This window comes from Myxocyprinus asiaticus, chromosome 8 (genome assembly GCF_019703515.2).
Source record: "Myxocyprinus asiaticus isolate MX2 ecotype Aquarium Trade chromosome 8, UBuf_Myxa_2, whole genome shotgun sequence".
NCBI lineage: Eukaryota > Metazoa > Chordata > Actinopteri > Cypriniformes > Catostomidae > Myxocyprinus > Myxocyprinus asiaticus.
Genome location: NC_059351.1, coordinates 2,501,591 through 2,521,227, shown reverse-complemented (window position 1 = coordinate 2,521,227; position 19,637 = coordinate 2,501,591). Strand labels below are relative to the sequence as shown.

Sequence of the window (19,637 nt, the reverse complement as noted above, 5' to 3'; positions counted from 1 at the left end):
CATACAGTTTCAATTTTGCCTGCATTGATTTTCTCTATAACACTACAACCCTGCAGCATTCATCTCTCTGAAAGAAGGGAAGATTTGATTTACTGGAGAAAAATTGGAGTGCGCATCACAAAGGTTTCTACCGGCGTGGGCTCCTGACACAGAAAAGATGGATGTCCCCAGGCAGGGGCGCCTCCAGCCCCAAGGAGCTCCATTAGAGATCACTGGAGCTGCTGCTGCTGCTGGAAATGACTCGCATTAGAGGAGGAGAGAGAAAGAGTGTGACGATGGTAAAAGATGGAAAAAGATGAAAGGTTAAAAAAAGTGGAAAAAAAAAAGAAAGAAAAGCAAGAGTTGAAAAAAAAAAAAAAAAACTGTTGCCTGAGTGAATAGTTGACTAATCAGACTTAAGGAAGCCCTGTATAACTAAGCTGGTTTCGCATCTTACCGCGATCAAATGGATTTCTTAGGGAGCATTTTCATAACATGCAAAAACAGCCAGACCGAATAGAGCATAATAGGTAGCATAACACGAGTCTCGAGATGCAATTTAAAATGCAACACTTATGGCAGGACACTCAAAAAACAGTGCAAGATGCGACACAACAGCCAAAGGCATCACACTAAATGTCTATGGCTGTAGCCCCGGTGCTTCAAAGGGGATACATTTAAAGATGCACCTTTTCCTGGAGGGTTTTACGAGAGATATTATAAGATGAGAGGGGTCACTCGTATTCATATGGATGGGAGAAATTGTAATGGTAAATATAGCTGTAGAAATGGAAGTCCCAGCTTACAATTAAAAGAGCCAATCGCCTTTATTGACAGAGACACTGTCTGTCTGTTTTCTCGTTAAGGTACTTGTGCATTACCTGAATCAGCCTAAAAAGTGTACGATTTATTACTGATTTAATTAAATATGCTAACTGAATGTAATAATGAATGTAATTGTGGTCTCTTCCCATTCAAGCAGATAGGAGCCGTACTTGCATGACTGAAAATAGCTGGTTGGAGACTTTATGAATATGGCCGCAGAGTGACCATTCTTGCCTTAAAGGGTGGTAGTTTTACTAAAAAATAAATATGAAAAAAACCTAGATAAACTAGTTGACCTCACTAATCGGCTGGTAAATTCTTGTACATCTCTAGTTTCTGCATCAATAGTAAAACAGGTTTATTTCTGCGATACCAATCCACCCGTAGTTTGCATTTTATCATTTCCATAAGAGCTGTTATTAAAAGTGCGAGTTCACTTTCTTCACTCTGTCTATTCATTCATTTGCTTCTTTCAAGCTTATCCTCTCTCATCTTCTCCCTGACAGTGTTTGAGGGTGTGGAACTGCTCTGAGCGCAGTAGCAGAGGGAATTTCCATGCTACATTAGTCCTACCATCAGAATGCAATGAAGGAGAATATGAGAGGAAGACTCATCTGTCCTGCGAGACTCCCTCCTTCTCTCTCTCCATCATCTCTCTTTCGGCCAGCCACTTTACTGGTGTGTCATCTACATGAGAGATCATCTGTCTTTTGACCCAAATAAACATGACCATACCGACAAAACAGAGAAAAAGAGAGGAAGAGAGAGGGAAAAGGAAGGCAGCCAAAGGAAAGAAAAAATGAATGCTGTCAGCCGCCTCATTTGTGGGCACCGTGTTCATTTTGTCTGGTTTTGGCAGACGGTAACGCCACATGTTCACCTACGCCACCAGACGAGAGGGTGGTAATGGATGGACAGGTGGATGCAGCTGTCTGTCAATCTGAGATCCAATCAAAAAGGGAAAGAATATGAAGAAAAAGAGAGAAAAAAACAGTGCACGGTGGGACCGTCCCAGATCAGTAATTGGAGTGTGTGTGTGTGTGTGTGTGTGTGTGTGTGTGTGTCTAGGTACACGTGTGTCTCTTTTCCTTTGTTTGCCGGAGTGCAAACCCCAATGGACCTCTCTGACAATGTATCCACAAGCGAGAGAGAGAGGGAGCACAAGAGGTATGAAAGAAAGAGAGAGAGAAAATCACCTAACACTTTGAGTCTCCTGAGGACGGGACTGCTGTAAGCTGGATATTAAGACACAAATTGCATTCAGGCGGGTCAGTAGGTGTCAGATGATATTAGATGCCTGCCATGAGGAAACAACAACTCCCATCAGCCAGGGTAGAAAATAATATTTTCATTTTCAGCCTTTTATTGAATGGAAACTTTGGGGAATACGTCTTTATAGGGGCGAGAGCTAGCAGGCTTGCAAATTTAACACTCCCAACAAAAGGCTGTAATCATGGCAGCCCAGTGCCCTTTGAGGGATCTGATTTCATTTTCATGAAGGTGAAAAAAGAGATACCTCTGTGTGTGTGTGTGTGTGTGTGTTTTGTCTCTTAATGCTTCACCGCTGTTGTTTTCTTTTGTTATCTAAGGCATTGGAAATGTGTCCTTTTGTCATTTCTAATGGTTCTACACCAAAACCAATGCAAACAAGTATGCCAGTCCCTCCCATCTTTACGAACCATCTCTTAATATGTGAAAATAACTAAGTGGATATGTGTCGTTGGATGTTGTGTTAGCAGTGTACATGTGTGTCCTTTCTTTTACTCTCCCACCATTGCAAACCAACTGATAACATGTGAAAATAACTAAGTGGACATGTGCCACTGCAAGTCACTTTTGTGTTGGGGTGTGCATTTGGGTGTGCATGTTCTTTTTCTTCCAGATGTTGTTCTCTCTTCTGTAGTTACTGATTCCCAGCTCTCCTGCATTTCTGCCCATGACCTTGAGGGTAATTGAGCAGAAGTATTGATGTAACAGCAGGGTCTGATTGTGATTTATTAAACGCGCTCTGAGACTGTGCCAGCGTCACCATGCGCCCATCGCAAGCTATTACAGATTTCATCAATAGCCCTGCTGCATAAAGGCCAGTAATGGGGAGATGGCCAAAAGAGAGCAGTGAGCTCTGCCATTATATGACTACTGAATACTGAGAGAAAAGAACAGAGAGAGAGAGAGAGAGACAGGACTGCAGTTTGAGTCCAACTCTGTTCATCTTTTACATTAATGAGTTAGCAGTGCTACTGGAACAATCTGCATCACCCGGTCTTACTCGAAATAATTCTGAAGTTCAATTTCTTCTCTATGCAGATGATCTGGTGCTGCTGTCAGCTACTGCACAAGGACTACAGCAGCACCTGGACCTGCTGCAGAACTACTGTCAGATCTGGGCCCTGACAGTCACTTTGATGATGATCTTCCAGAAAAGAGCCAGTTTACAGGAAACCAGATACACATTCACTCTGAGAAACACTGCAATAGAACACACCCTACACTACGACTACCTCGGTGTAAAAATCAGTGCTTCAGGGGGTTTTGTTCTGGCAGTGAATGCACTAAAAGAGAAATCTAGAAGAGCATTCTATGCTATTAAGGGCAAATTTACCCAAGTAGACATTCCTGTAGCAATCTGGAGTAAAATCTTTGATAGTATTATTATGCCTATTGCTCTGGACGGATGTGAAGTTTGGGGTCCACTCTGTCTGGCAGATTACTCTAGATGGGACAAACACCCCATAGAATCCCTGCATGCAGAATTCTGTAGAAACATTCGAAGAGTTCAGAGAACACCACCTACTAATGCATGCCGGGCTGAACTAGTTTTTCTAATTATACATTATGAAAAATGATCCCTCAAATTTTGGACACACCTAAATTCAAATTCCCCTAACACACTGCAACATGAAGCCCTTAAAACCCAAGAGCTGAAGCCCAAAACCAGTCCTCACAAACCCACTAACAACTAACAAACACCAGTTTCAGACCAGCACTGCTCAACAAAACCAAATCATAATAATCCAAATAATAAAAGAAAGCAAAAATTCATATTTGGACCATTGGGAAAATGAAAGTAAAAACCAAAGCAAACTGGAATGTTATTGGACCCTAAACAGAACGTGTAATCTGGCAGAATATTGCTTTGGCGATACTGTAAGTAAAAACAATCATGCTAATTAAGTACTTTAAAACTGAAAAATTGAGAGGGAAAGAGAGCCTCCAGAGAACACATTTTGTTTCTACTAATGCAGAGGACGAAAAGAAAGTGATTGAGCAACAGACCAAATGAGCTTCCTGGACAGAGTACTGGATTATAGAAAACCAGTGCATGATGGCATCAATAAGGAATATTTCTGTGTGTTTACAGAATTAATACCGCTCCTCAGTAATGGCTAGGTAACATTCACTGGCTTTCATCCCATTCCAACAGCAATGCATCATGCATGGAAACCGGAGCAATAAGACATAACCCAGATTCAGAACCATGACAGTAGGACTCCATTAGAGCCCATAATGGGCAGAAATGTAGGTTTAGCCTATCATGAGAGACGTAAACTAATAAGTGCTTTGATGATGATGGATGGTTTTGAACAGGGTACAGGAGGGTCTATGCAGGTGTACTGTAAAATACAGTGTGATCGTCTTGTAGTTAGTACTCTTCTGTTGCAGCCCTCTACATAGCGAGTAAATCACTCGCATATGTGACCAAAGTTCGTGCTATGAAGGCGCCGATTAGGAAGCTGGATTCAGTCTCGTCTTTTACAGCATGTTGTGTCTCGAAATTGACCTTATTTGGGTGCAGTGGGTCCGGATCTGTCGTGATCGCGCTGTCTCCATCACTTTTAGGAGCCTTGAAATGGCACTGACATTGCATTTAACAGCGTAAACTCTGATTTTGGTTAAACTGTTCCACCGACTGTTCATTCTCAAAGTTATTCTCTTTTTTTTTTTTTTTTTTTTGCATAGTAGTTTTGATATAGTAGCACTTAAATTATTGTTTTTATAATATAATTATTAATTCAGTTTTCATTAGGTTCCAACCTTTCAATGTGTATGAAATTTCAAACAGTGTCAACAGCTTGTAACATTATTAAAAAATGCAAATTCATGACATCATATAAATTGATAGAATGTGAAATTTGTACACAAGCTAAAATGTGATTAAAAGGATCAAAAGCGAAATATGAAAATAAAATGCACAATCTTGCATACTATATTGCGTGAAATCATGTATATGAAAACTTATACAGTATTTAGACCATTTCAAGGACTGTTCGTTGGTGACATCTAGTGATGTCACTGTCCCATGAACATTTCCTGCTTGTCAAAACAGAGAGACAGGCCACTTCTATTAAAATGAATGGGAGAAATTCCCATTCATAAAATAGCCAATCACCTTTTTAGATACAGAAATCGCCTGTCAATCAACTAGAGAACACGCATGCGCATTAGCTATACAAGACGGTATAATTGCGTTTATAGCGTAATCTGAGGTAAAGAAACACAATTTATTATACCAGTTGTGACGGAACGACATGCCCTTCCTGTGGACCATCGTTGCCCGCCTCGCGTGATGGGGCTCGCGTGATCCAGTGAAGCGCCTCATCACCACTGCCTTTAAACACCGAGCGCGCCTCTCCTCAGGAAACTGGTCTCTATCTGCTGTCGACTTTACAGGTCCAGGAATAGAGTAGGGAGGGTCCAGTGCGAGTTAGATGCGTCGCCGGACCCGCACCCTGGAACCCTGGCGCAAGTTGGAGCACGCGTTGCAGCCAACGGGCCAGGATGCCAGGCCACTATTCCCCTCAAGTGCCGAGGCCCAAGGAAGCCAGACCGCTCGAGTGAAGCTGCACAGTGTTATCAGATTTGACTGCTTTTTTGAAATATGTTCTTTTATCGTAATCTTGACCAACCGTTTTGGAGATTTCGGTCTTTCCCCATTCAAGTAGATAGGAGCTGTACTTTTATGCTGCTTGTTTAGATAGCTGCCAAAACTGCCCAAGAATGTTCCAAAAACGGCTGCTGAGTGGACTGACATTGAAAAAGAGACTTTGTTGAAAGGACCAGGAAATGTGTCTGGAACGTTCTAATTTATTTGTTTTTGTTTACACTCTTTTTTTATTTATTTTTATTTGGAATGCCCAATTCCCAATGTGCTTTTAAGTCCTCGTGGTCGCATAGTGATTCGCCTCAGTCTGGGTGGTGGAGGACGAATCCCAGTTGCCTCCGCGTCTGAGACCGTCAACCCGCGCATCTTATCACGTGGCTTGTTGAGCGCGTTGCCACGGAGACATAGCGCGTGTGGAGGCTTCACGCCATCTACCGCAGCAACCACGCACAACTCATCACGTGCCCCACCGAGAACGAACCACATTATAGTGACCACGAGGAGGTTACCCCATGTGACTCTACCCTCCCTAGCAACCGGGCCAATTTGGTTGCTTAGGAGACCTGGCTGGAGTCACTCAGCACGCCCTGGGATTTGAATTAGCGAGTTAGCGAATTCCAGGGGTGGTAGTCAGCGTATTTTACCACTGAGCTACCCAGGCCCTTTGTTTACATTCTTGAAATGATGTATGTACAGGTGCATCTCAATAAATTAGAATGTCATGGAAAAGTTCATTTATTTCAGTAATTCAACTCAAATTGTGAAACTTGTGTATTAAATAAATTCAATGCACACAGACTGAAGTAGTTTAAGTCTTTGGTTCTTTTAATTGTGATGGTTTTGGCTCACATTTAACAAAAACCCACCAATTCACTATCTCAAAAAATTAGAATATGGTGACATGCCAATCAGCTAATCAACTCAAAACACCTGCAAAGGTTTCCTGAGCCTTCAAAATGGTCTCTCAGTTTGGTTCACTAGGCTACACAATCATGGGGAAGACTGCTGATCTGACAGTTGTCCAGAAGACAATCATTGACACCCTTCACAAGGAGGGTAAGCCACAAACATTCATTGCCAAAGAAGCTGGCTGTTCACAGAGTGCTGTATCCAAGCACGTTAACAGAAAGTTGAGTGGAAGGAAAAAGTGTGGAAGAAAAAGATGCACAACCAACCGAGAGAACCGCAGCCTTATGATTGTCAAGCAAAATCGATTCAGAAATTTGGGTGAACTTCACAAGGAATGGACTGAGGCTGGGGTCAAGGCATCAAGAGCCACCACTCACAGACGTGTCAAGGAATTTGGCTACAGTTGTCGTATTCCTCTTGTTAAGCCACTCCTGAACCACAGACAACGTCAGAGGCGTCTTACCTGGGCTAAGGAGAAGAAGAACTGGACTGTTGCCCAGTGGTCCAAAGTCCTCTTTTCAGATGAGAGCAAGTTTTGTATTTCATTTGGAAACCAAGGTCCTAGAGTCTGGAGGAAGGGTGGAGAAGCTCATAGCCCAAGTTGCTTGAAGTCCAGTGTTAAGTTTCCACAGTCTGTGATGATTTGGGGTGCAATGTCATCTGCTGGTGTTGGTCCATTGTGTTTTTTGAAAACCAAAGTCACTGCACCCGTTTACCAAGAAATTTTGGAGCACTTCATGCTTCCTTCTGCTGACCAGCTTTTTAAAGATGCTGATTTCATTTTCCAGCAGGATTTGGCACCTGCCCACACTGCCAAAAGCACCAAAAGTTGGTTAAATGACCATGGTGTTGGTGTGCTTGACTGGCCAGCAAACTCACCAGACCTGAACCCCATAGAGAATCTATGGGGTATTGTCAAGAGGAAAATGAGAAACAAGAGACCAAAAAATGCAGATGAGCTGAAGGCCACTGACAAAGAAACCTGGGCTTCCATACCACCTCAGTAGTGCCACAAACTGATCACCTCCATGCCACGCCGAATTGAGGCAGTAATTAAAGCAAAAGGAGCCCCTACCAAGTATTGAGTACATATACAGTCAATGAACATACTTTCCAGAAGGCCAACAATTCACTAAAAATGTTTTTTTATTGGTCTTATGATGTATTATAATTTTTTGAGATAGTGAATTGGTGGGTTTTTGTTAAATGTGAGCCAAAATCATCACAATTAAAAGAACCAAAGACTTAAACTACTTCAGTCTGTGTGCACTGAATTTATTTAATACACGAGTTTCACAATTTGAGTTGAATTACTGAAATAAATGAACTTTTCCACAACATTCTAATTTATTGAGATGCACCTGTATGTATGTATATATATATATATTATATATGATGATGCCCCCTTCTCGGTTTTCTTAATATCTTTTTTATGTTTGCATTACACTTATTTGTTGTCAAAAGTCTGGCGAGTAAAAACAAAAATGTACTAGCCAATGGCGATTAATTCTCCAACGTGTCCATAGAGGGTTGTGTTGCCTTAGATATGTTTGCTTAAATTTTGAGGTAATGAAGAGTAACGTTGAGTCTGAATTCCAATACTTTCATATTATGTACTCAAGTATGAATTTGATGAAGAACTTACTTCTCAACCATTAATATAGTACAAACCGATTCCTGAAAAAACAACATACATCCACCATGTGCCCTTTGGCCTCTATGTTCTATGACCTATTATGTACTAACAACAACCACAAAAATAATTTACTCTGGTCCAGTTCAATAATAAAAATTCCGTTATTTACTCACCCTTATGTTGTTCAAAACACAATTATAATTTGTATTCCTTTAAACAAGTACAATTTAACCAGGAGGAACAACTTTCTTGGTACCTATATGACTCAGAGCCACCAGGCTCACAGTTCTCTGCAAACTGTTACTTATTATACTTAATAAACTTATTTTTCAAGGTATAGCAAAATATCATCTGGGTGCAAACTTCAGAATCTCAGCAGATGCATTTGGTCATCCGGGTCTTGTTCACCTACTGTATCAAGAATACTGAATTGTCGGACAATGCACTCATTTGATTTTTCTATATTATGTAGCTGGGAAGTATGCATACTCCACACAGGGTATGACTGAGAATATACAGTGCTATCAATGCTGCAAGAACATTTGGCCCTCTACCTGTAGCTTTTTTTTGGGGGTAGGAGTTATGTGACTGAGGTGGTACCTGATGGCGGAGCAGCCCCAAGCCCCATGCTTGTCTGTCAGGATGTTCACAATCTTCTGGATGAGCTGGGTGGCAGTAACGTGATCTCGGTACTTAGCTGCCCTTATCAGGTGATCACACATCTTCTCCTCATCACGTTTCTCAGCGGCGTACTGAGCACATTGAGACTACAGTGAAAACAGACGGAAGAAAACATCACTAATGAGTCATCACATTATCCAAACCATAACCATATGCATTTGTATTTCTCAGTCTTACTCAAATGTATTACTTCTTATCAATTAACACAGTGATTCCCAACTAATGCAGGTACTTATGCAAGTTTCAAGGGGTTCTTGGAAAAAACGTAATTACAGTCAATCCGACATAACGTGTACATACTGCATATGTGTAGTACTTGGTGAGTCAGTGTTTTGCCCACTGTATAAATAGTTTTTGACATTTCTGTTGTTTAAAAGTGACTTGAATAATATTAGTCATGATAATGCTAAGCGATATCCAGTCAAATGTGTTAAAAGGAACACATTTCTGGTTTGGTATCGATGGAGGCATACTTGAGCCTTACTGATGGGGCTGTTGGGGTACATAAGACAAAAATGGTTGGGAAACACTGAATTAATGGATAACTTTCTTATCTCATTTACCAATTCATCCTAATCTAAAGAAATAATAAAAAAGCATATACAAAAAAACTCAAAATAGAGTCACATGCAACTACTATAGTGTTACGTGCCCCTGCTCTTTTGTTTTGGTTTTTTCCTATGTGAGGCTGCCAATCAGATTTACATTTACATTTATGCATTTGGAAGATGCTTTTATCCAAAGCGACTTACAGTGCCCTTATTACAGGGACAATCCCCCTGGAGCAACCTGGAGTTAAGTGCCTTGCTCAAGGACACAATGGTGGTGGCTGTGGGAATTGAACCAACAAACTTTTGCTTACCAGTTCAGTGCTTTAGTCCACTACGCCACCACCACTCCACTTGTTAAGAGTCTCCAGATGTGGGCGGAGACTCTTAACAAGCTACACCTGAAGTCATGCCTATTTAAGAGGCGCTGGCTGGACTTCATGGCTGCTGCTGCCCCAGGAAACCCGCTCCTGCGTTGGTGTTTGATGTCATTTTCGATTTCTTTTCTTTATACTTTAAAAGGATGGTGAGTTTGTCCTTTGTTTAGTTAAAGCAGCCTACATAGCAAGAGTAGTTAAGAAAGTGGGCCCAGAAGATTTATTTTCTGTGATTGTTTCCTTTTCAACAGGAGCTAGAAAGACTTTTTTAATTCAGTCAGCTCACCTGTCCTTTTTTGGTTTAGTATGCTTTTAGTTACTGTTGGCTTCTTTATTTTTGTAATTGCATTTCATCATCTTTTTCATCATAGCCATTGCGACCTTTTTGTTTTCAACATCTGACGGCTTCTTATGTTGGTGCCAAACTTGGGTCGTAACAGCAGGCATTGAGTGTGTTTCTATGCTAGTTTGTTGGTAAACATCCGCATGGAAATGCTCTACTGGGTGTAGAAAACAAAGAACACTACATCATTAGAGATGTGTGTGTAGACCAGCCCGCTGACACAGTGATTAATAACACTGGACATGGATTTGCTAATGCCTCTGGGCTATGCTAAAAAAATGTAGAAACTACCCATAATGCAAGCGAACTTTTTTCTTTGTCAGAATTTGTTATCAGAAAAGGCCTTTGAACTCCGATGCAATGGTTTCACAAAGCACCTCACACTGCAAATATCCTTTTGATAAAACTTTTAGTACTGAAGCAGCAAAGGAAATGAATAAACCATCATTTGTGAAAACCAATGCCCCAATCAGTGATGAGCAACAAAGCCCTAGTGATGCTGAGATGCCATTATGAACTCAACCCAGACTAGACGAAAACAGCACACCAAGCACAAACCAACATGGCTTCATTTTTTCCTCTGTGCCTTTTATCTGATTCTGATGCAACGTCTTGCAAACAGCAATCAAGCGGAAAGGTTACTGCAACCACTAGAGCTTGTTCTAATGTAATTCCCTTGGCTTCATCCATTGTGTGTTATGGCCCTAAATTAAATTAGCCTTGGACAGCACCCGCCTCAGACAACAAATACAGTAAAGGCAGCAGTCCGGGGCGGTGGCAGTGGACGCAGAGGCCTTCCTTGGCGAAGTTAGCCGTAAACGCTCCAAAGTGCCTTCTAATGGGCCCTCCTCTCCAATTTGAGGATCGACTCCTCACATATGACAGAAAATCCATAGAGATAAATCACATTAGAGGGGCTTCCCTCTCCTAATTATCAATCTGTGTCTCATTTCGCTGCTCTTAACTCTACATTGACATTAAAGCCATGAGAAGAGTACTGTGGAATAAAAGAGAGATAAAAAAGGGTGAATGTTTAAATATGAACCTATTTGGGTGTCTAGCGTAACAAACGAATGGAGGAGTACAATTGAAAGGAGGAGAGCAATTTGTCTCTTTTCTGTGCTGAAGGTCATGTCTGGGTAAGGAATGGTAAATTCTAGATAGGTAACACTAGTTTTGTTGAAAGAATGGGAAAAAGAAAAAGGGTTTACAATACAATAACAGGTGCACATAGAGACCTTTATCAGTATAATCTGTGAAGCACATGGATTATTTTTAAAACTTTCTACTGGAGAACTGAAAGTCGTAATATCAATTGGAACAAACTATTCTGAAGTTTAACTAAAGATGCATTCTGAATCTCATCAGAGTAGCTTCAGAAACAAAAAGAGCAATCTTCCCTGTTTGTTCTTTGTTCCCTTCAACGAGTGATTAACACATTATTAATTAGCTGTCATGAGTTCAAATACTTTGGCATAAACAGGCACTTTATCAACTAGTGTCAACAGCACCAAATCCCTGAGCTCCATAATGGGCTTTGTAATTTTCTTCAACTTCCTGACAAATGGCTTCCTTACAGCCCAAATTAGGTGAAACATTCAGGTGAAATGCATAGCAGTGTCAATATCATCACGTTTGGGCATGAGCACTATAATTATATAGTGACCCTATAACATTTCTGGAATCCCTACAAGGTGAACTTAAACCAAAGAGTCTTACACTTTTTTGGCAGTGTGCTAAAGGGGCAACCACAAACTCCAGTTACAATGCAGGTAAAGGACGATCCATAGAGGCAGAAACACAGCCATGAAAGCAATGTGTTTATGCCTTTTGACAGAGTAATTTTCTACATCTCTGAATGTTCAATGTTTTAGCAAACTGAACTGGACAGGGTCAGCACTCATTTCCTTTAATGCTGGACTACACCCATGACAAGCCTTTAGACCCATATTATTATATAACTTTACAACTTTAACTGTAAGCCAAAGCAGCACAACGAATGAAACAGACACATGCAAAAACACACGTGAACAGCCCCTAACTCGCCCTGTACTTAAACTCGAAACAGACCCCAAACCTGACAGTTTGTAGGGTCCCGTTGGGCCAGGAAGTACACCTCTACTGCACATGTAATATATATATATAAGAGCAATTCAAGCTTTCAGTACCACCTTCATGTTTTTGTGAGTCTTAGTCAGCAGGGGGCGATAAGCATAACTCCAGTTGTATAGGCAACGCACAGCTGTACAGGCAACAAACCACACTTAACTGACAGCAGACAGCGCAATGAGGATGCGTTCTTTCGTTCAAACACAGTTGAACAGAGTGCAACTCCGAATGCTCACAATGCAACACTGCATGCAAAAACAGTGTTTATGGTGAGACACAACCAACGTGAGATGCTCAATGTGTCTGTCTGACATTTGTGTGCATAGACACACCCTTGGAAAATCCCTTATAATATGTCTAATTCAGACATATTAAGAATATTCCAAAATTGATTGCTGTGGACTGTAGGCCAATGAGAGGCTATTAACAGAGTGGTGGTGGCGTAGTGGACTAAAGCACTGAACTGGTAAGCAAAAGGTTGTTGGTTCAATCCCCACAGCCACCACCATTGTGTCCTTGAGCAAGGCACTTAACTCCAGGTTGCTCCAGGGGGATTGTCCCTGTAATAAGGGCACTGTAAGTCGCTTTGGATAAAAGCGTCTGCCAAATGCATAAATGTAAATGTAAATGTAATAGCCCTAAATATTTAATTTATTCATGAATATGACAATGGTAAGCAACTGAATTTTCTTTTGGTTACAAGATATTTGCTTTTTGTAAATAAATAAATACATACCAAGTCCACCAAGCATATTTCTCTACTTTTAGACCTAAAGAAATTAATAGTACCTTTGATAGTAGGGTAGTGCCCCGTCATGTTGGCCACCATTAAGAGGTCACATGATCAGTTGAACATAATTACTTTGTCTTGCCAACCCCACTATTTTCAGGCATAGGCGGATATGGAATACATTAAAGCTGGAATTTCAGCGCCACCAAACAAACAGATAGTCCTGCCCCAAACTCACATGATTGATTGAGTCTACGACCACATTTACATGCACTTAAGAAAACGGTTTATTCCAGGGTTTTAGCAGAAAACGGCGTGCTGAAACGTCATGTAAACAAGAATGCTGCTTTCCTTATGCCACTTAAGGGATTGAGAAAAAGCGGTTTAACACGCTAAGGTTTCTCTTAGAGAACGCAGCTTAATGTGGTCATGTAAATGCATAAGCGCCGTTCTGATGGGTTTTTGAAGAGTGTGCATGCGTGAAACAGACCGGGATAACAAACCTCACAGGATTCCAGCAATTCCAACACAGTGGAAAGAATTCAACATTTCTGGAAGTACAGTGGGAAAATCACATACACTATCAACTATACCCATTTATACACACCAATGTAGAATAGCTTCCCTAACGTTTGCATAAGCTTGGAGTTTTATGTAAAAGGGAAATCCCACTATTGCAGTGCAATTCAGCTGTAGGTCACGATAGAAAGTGAAGGAAACAAACAAAGCAACAATTCTGGAATATCTGTAAATAAAGCAAAGCAATGGAGAACAAAATAGCAAAGTCTTCCTCAGATGCCGTGTGTGTTATTTACACAAGTGTCATGGGGAAATAATGTTGCTGTGGAGAAAGCTGCTTACTGACCGAGCTGCATGTATACGGGAGTAAAGAGTATGCTGCTTATACAGTGCATGTGAACGGGAACGCTGTTTGGTGTCCATGTAAATGTAGTCTATGATGCTGTGTTGGGCTGGATGGCCGGCTCAAACAAACAGCAATTTTCTATTGTGCCACAGAGATACAGTGTGTACAGTTTTTGAGGAAATCAGTCTACGAATGGCTTACTTATAGTTGTCTTAAGCTGGGATAGAATAAAGTATTTTAACACTGAAAACGTTATGCACTTGGGTGAAAAATATGCCTGAGAATAGGGCATTTCTACAATGGAATCTGTGAGAGAAAACCTTACATGCTGCTGCATCCACACCGATAGGTAGCAACGATAATGGGTGGCAGTGTCACTTTCTCTTCCCCAAACAGGGTAGCAAGGTTAAATAAAACAATTATCATTTGCGAGAGAGCAGAACTCATTTATGTTCCATCAGGCCACGTGTAAGTGAGCTAGTTAGAATGACACGACATGGCCAGGCGTACATGCTAGTCTACACGTACCACAAACACATATAGTGACGAGTTCAAGGTGTTTCTCTGTGATCAAGCCTACACAGTGAAAACAGTGGGGATCTTGTTAATTTGCTTGATTTGCACTCTGTTGACAGTAAAGTACACAGTGTCGTGACTATCGTCTTCCTCCCATCGCCAGTCCCTTCAATCAGACTACAGTATGTCCCTCAGGGTTTCATTTACACCAGGAAACTGCCCTACTGATGCCTCTGTCCTTGCCGCATATGAGGAAATGCAAATACTGTGCTGTGGATAGATGGGTTTGGATAGGATGCTTCAGAGAAACAACATAAAAAAAAGAGAGTATGTCATGCCGTCTGGCCAATCATATTTAGGAGATATTCATTGCACTTGATCTTTTGACCCATTTTCTTTCTAAATTTAAAGTCACAGCGAAAAAATTGTAGCCAGGGGAATTCAGACAAAAGCAAGCAGGGAAAGCGAAAAGTGACAACCAAGAAAAATGACGGCTTAAAAGTACAATAGCGAACAAAAGTCACAGAATGACAAAGGCTGACAGGCATTTCAATTCTGGAGCAATACCGCTGTCAGCCATGCCTCTCTGTATTGATTTCCCTCCGTCCCTTGTTCCCTTGGCGATAGATGGAACGGGATCATGGTTTAAAGAAATCTGCGAGAGAGAGAGAGAGAGAGAGAGAGAGAGAGAGAGAGAGAGAGAAAGAAAGCAATGTTGCCACCCCCTCTCAGAGTCAGGGTGACCATCAAGGTTAACACAGGTGCAACAACTTATCAAAATATCTCTGGATTCGCTCTCGTCCCCCTTTCTCCCTCCTTCATTTTGTGCTTTTAATGGACTAGTCACAATGCGTAGATGGCAGACTCTTCATCTTTCCTCCCGCCTGCTCTCCAAAAAAAGGCATTTGTTTGGTTCCATTACTCTACACGGGCCACGGGCAGCTGACTCCCGCAACTTCAAGGTCACGCCGTGTGAGAAATTGTAGGAATTAACTGTCCTTTTGAGGTGAAAAATAGTCAAATGAAGGAGATGTGCGGCGAGTGAAAAATGAACATGTCCACCGGCAGGCGACAAGGAGCAGGTGTGGATGAATGTAAATGCGGGATAATGTTTTCACTTATGGTAAATAAAGGAAACGTATATGGTCCAAAGCCAAATGAACAACAATAAAACTACAGCACCACTGTTGAAAAGGTGATGCAAAGATAACACAGGGCAAATAAACACTCTTGAAATTGTATCTTCACAAGCAAAATGAAAAAAATATAATCGTATTTGTACGAGCTATTGCGAATTCTTACTATATTATAAAATATGCTTTTTCATGTTAGACAGCTCCATTAGAGGATGACCAAGGAAGCATCTAACAGGCAGACTTTAAGAAGTATTGTAAGTATTTAAGAGAATTCTGTCAAGCTAACGCTCTGTCTGTGTCTCATTCCACTCACTGGTTACCTATGTATCATTTTATTGTGAACACTAGACGTCTGTACGGGCCTTAAAATGAAACCCGGACCCGAGACTGTGTGGGCCGACCCTACACGGCCCGAACGATACCGTCAGATTATAAGCCCGAATCCGACCGGAACCCGAAATCGCTCACTATCTTTATAATTTCTTCTCCTAGCAAGTACTTTTACAACAGTCAACGACATTCGTCCAGCATGTGTTTACATATGAAAACAATGGGAAAACAGAACTGATGCATGCAAAAACACGTTCGGTGTGAACGGCCACTAAGTCATCCGTTCGCGCCTGTCTGTGAGTGAGAGGGCATGCACGAAACAAGTTCGGTAGGTTCGGTATTTTTTCATTAATTACAAACCCGAACCCGGCCCGAACCCAGTCGGGTGCTCGGTCCCGGGTCTGGATGCAGACCTCTAGTGAACGTGAATTCAAGCGCTAGTAAGGGCCATACTCTACTAAACATTAGCACATTGATGATTCACTTACATTCCCTGCGACGTAATTACAAAGTATTAAACGAATCTTCCGGGTTCAATACAAGTTAAGCTCAAGTAACTTGTGGCATAATGTTGATTTCCACAAAAATCAATTTCGACTTTTCTTGAAGTTACAGTGAGGCATTTACAATGGAAGTCAATGTGGCCACCCTTACAAAAATATCAAGAGTTCTAACAAACATGCAATTGAGCTTGTGATTCGCCGCAAATGTTTGCCAGAAGTTTGCAGCTCTTCACCGGTAGTGGTGAACCTCCAGCAAACCTTTGGCAACAATGGACAATTTGCCATAAGTTTGCAAATTTGTTATGAAATGTCGATTTTTATAAGGCCAATTTCTGGAGGGTTTAAAGGCAGAAATGTGAAGCTTATAATTTTATAAAAGCAGTAACCTGAATTCTTCTGTCAAAACTCATGTATTTTTACAGCTGTAAAGTTGTTTAAATCGTAATTTTTACAGTCGTTTTGTTGGCATTATATCGCCATGGCAATGAAGTTGTAAAATTGGCTATAACTTTACACAGAAAAGGTCAGTAAGTGATTGTATCACTCAAAAATCATGTTAGCATGCATATTGTTTACATCATGTGACTATACTTTTGAAACAGCGAGTATTTTAACGTTCAAAAATGGCCTTTTTTAAAAGAAAAGGAGGGACAAGTCAAAATTAATTTTTGTGGTATCAATATTATGCTACAAATGCTGTCGATTGAGCTCAACTTGTATTGAACCCGGAAACATTCCTTTAAAACATAGCTGGTGTTCATCAACCACTTCACTGTGTAACACGCCAAAGCGCATCTTCCATTAAGCTGTTAAAAAGTCCAGAGCCATTCTGAAATAAGCACTTGTCGTGCATTTTCTTAATTAGTAAAACATATGTAGGTAAATACATGCATGATGGCATTCAGACATTATAATAAAGAGACACGAAATGCTTACAATATAAATATTATTACCGCAGCACAAAATTGCAGAGCATACATATTATGAGCAAATAAAAATAAAAGGTTTGTCTTTATACATTAACACTTGCGGTCATCCTCTGACACCTTGAAAGACTTACGGAGACACGACGACACTTCTTGTAAGTGAATGTAGTAAACAGATGCGGGGGGGGGGGTTTACGGTGCATTACAGAAATTTCAGGGTTGACCAACAAAACAATGGATTTAAAAATAAAAATAAAAATCAAATTCAAGTGTCTTAGCCTTCAGCGCTGTAAACTTGGTGTACGTTTGACTGTGACAGTGTAGTGAGAACCACAGCAAGCGGAAAAGCTCTATTCACCAGAGGGTCGGGGACTAGATATAATGACCTGCTACACTGACATCACCTGGGGAATTAATTAAAGAAAGGGGAGAGAGAGAGAGAGAGAAGTCCATGTGTATTTCAGATAATGCTTTTTTGTGTAAAGGTGGCATTTACTGTGAAGCTAAAAGGATTACTACTGACTTATCAAAGGGCACGAGTATAACCTTAATGAAGCCCTAAGTACACATCACTTAGATTTCCTTTTGTTTGGCTAGTACAGATAGCTGTCAGAGGATTAGTAAACGCACCGGCTGGAATAATACAAGGTCATGATGAGTCTCATTTCAGAGTTGATGTCATTAACTCCTGGTTTCCTCTTACAAGAACACAGACACAAAACACTAATGAAGTAGCCCATCACCTCTCTTCACACACACTTCAGTCACAAGTCAGCTCAATTACACTCCAGCACATCAAGATCAAGTGAACGGCAAAAAAAAAAAAAAATCAAAATAATGGAGGGAGCGAGAGAGTGAAAGGGAGAACAATGACCTCGTTCTATCACTTCCTAAAGATCTGGCCTTTTGGCCCAACGTCCTCCACATTTCATTTCTAATAAAGAAAGACTCTCATTAAAGAAGGAATTCACTCTCTCTCTCTAAATCTCTGTCCATTCTTTTCTCCCTCACAGGTATCGGCCTCCGTCGTACAGTTGTTGCCGGAAAAATCTTTTCCGTATTAGGGATCCTATTAGATAGAGAACACTAAAAGATAATTGGATTTCCAACAGTTATCTCTGTGTCCGTCAGGACCCTGCTGTCCCTGTAATCTCACTCTCAAGGGGGAAAGATAACTCAATCCCAGAGTGGATGGATGTGTGTGTGTGTGTGTGTGTGTGTGAGAGAGAGCGAGCGAGAGAGAGAGAGAGAGAGAGAGAGCGAGAGAGAGAGAGAGAGAAAGGATGGGATTTGGGGGAGTGTATAAAAGCATATGTTATCCATCTATGTAATAAAAATGTGCCTAAATCACTGGTATCCAACGTCATTTCTTCTGGTGGATTTGAACCCTGACAGGGAGCAAACATAAATTTATTTTTATTTCCTAAATAATTCACCTACCGGAGAAAACACTGGAACAATGGTCTTCAATGGTGCCACCTTTCTCCTGAAACCCATTCCTCAAATGAACAATACAGTACAGCAGTGTCTCATCCTAACTGAATTACAGGTCAAAATTTAGGGGGAATACACCAATAATGAATTGTGCCCAGTAAAAGCGCAGTTTGTTTGCACGCTCTCTCTATGCTGGTTTAACACCCCATTCAATAAAGTAATTATGCAGATCTGGCAAAGGTGCAAAAAAGCCCCCAGAATACGTGCTGATTGCAATATGCACAGCGGGCCAGTCCGGAGAGCTGTAGAGCGGAGAATGCAGCAGAGCATCTGAAACACTCTGCCATCAGGTCTGAATAGCATCACTCCAGTACTGTGATCCAGACATCGGAAACAGTCATTAGAAACAGTTCATCTCAGGTGGATGTCCTTACCGCTTTCTCTCTCCTCAGATGGGCGCTCAACCACGTCCTCACCTCCACATAGAGTTTTATGAATAAAAAAACAAGCTGTAATGAGCCTAATTTACATACTAGAAAGGTGGCCTGCTTACGCAGAAAAGAATGACAATAACCTAATTTAAATGCACAAGACGCAGTGCTATTTTAGCACTCATTGCGCCTGCTTAAATTAAAGTGGTTGCGGGTGATAAGTGAATAAGACTCAGGTTTTTGCGCTGAAATACCTTCGCCCCTTAGAGGCCACTTACACACAAAGTTTCTGCCTCTGATCCATACTAGAACGGTGTTTTCCTCCTCTGAAAACAGACTTTTGAAAACAAGTATTGTATACTTTGGAAAACGATGACACACTTTTGGTGTGGACCTAGCCACAGAAGTAACTGTTAGGTAATAATAACAGGTGAATCATCATTTTGACTGTAATTAAAGGAATATTCCAGGTTCAAG

General features: G+C 41.1%; 1 protein-coding gene across 2 annotated transcripts in view; it reads right to left on the bottom strand.

Moving 5' to 3' along the window:
* lrba (LPS responsive beige-like anchor protein) overlaps positions 1-19,637 on the bottom strand; it is a 329,573-nt gene that overhangs the window by 165,096 nt on the left and 144,840 nt on the right. For both annotated transcript variants that reach the window (XM_051704960.1, XM_051704961.1), the window contains exon 36: positions 8,832-8,998. In XM_051704960.1, coding sequence (XP_051560920.1) covers positions 8,832-8,998 — 167 coding nt within the window. The remainder of the gene's footprint in view (positions 1-8,831; positions 8,999-19,637) is intronic.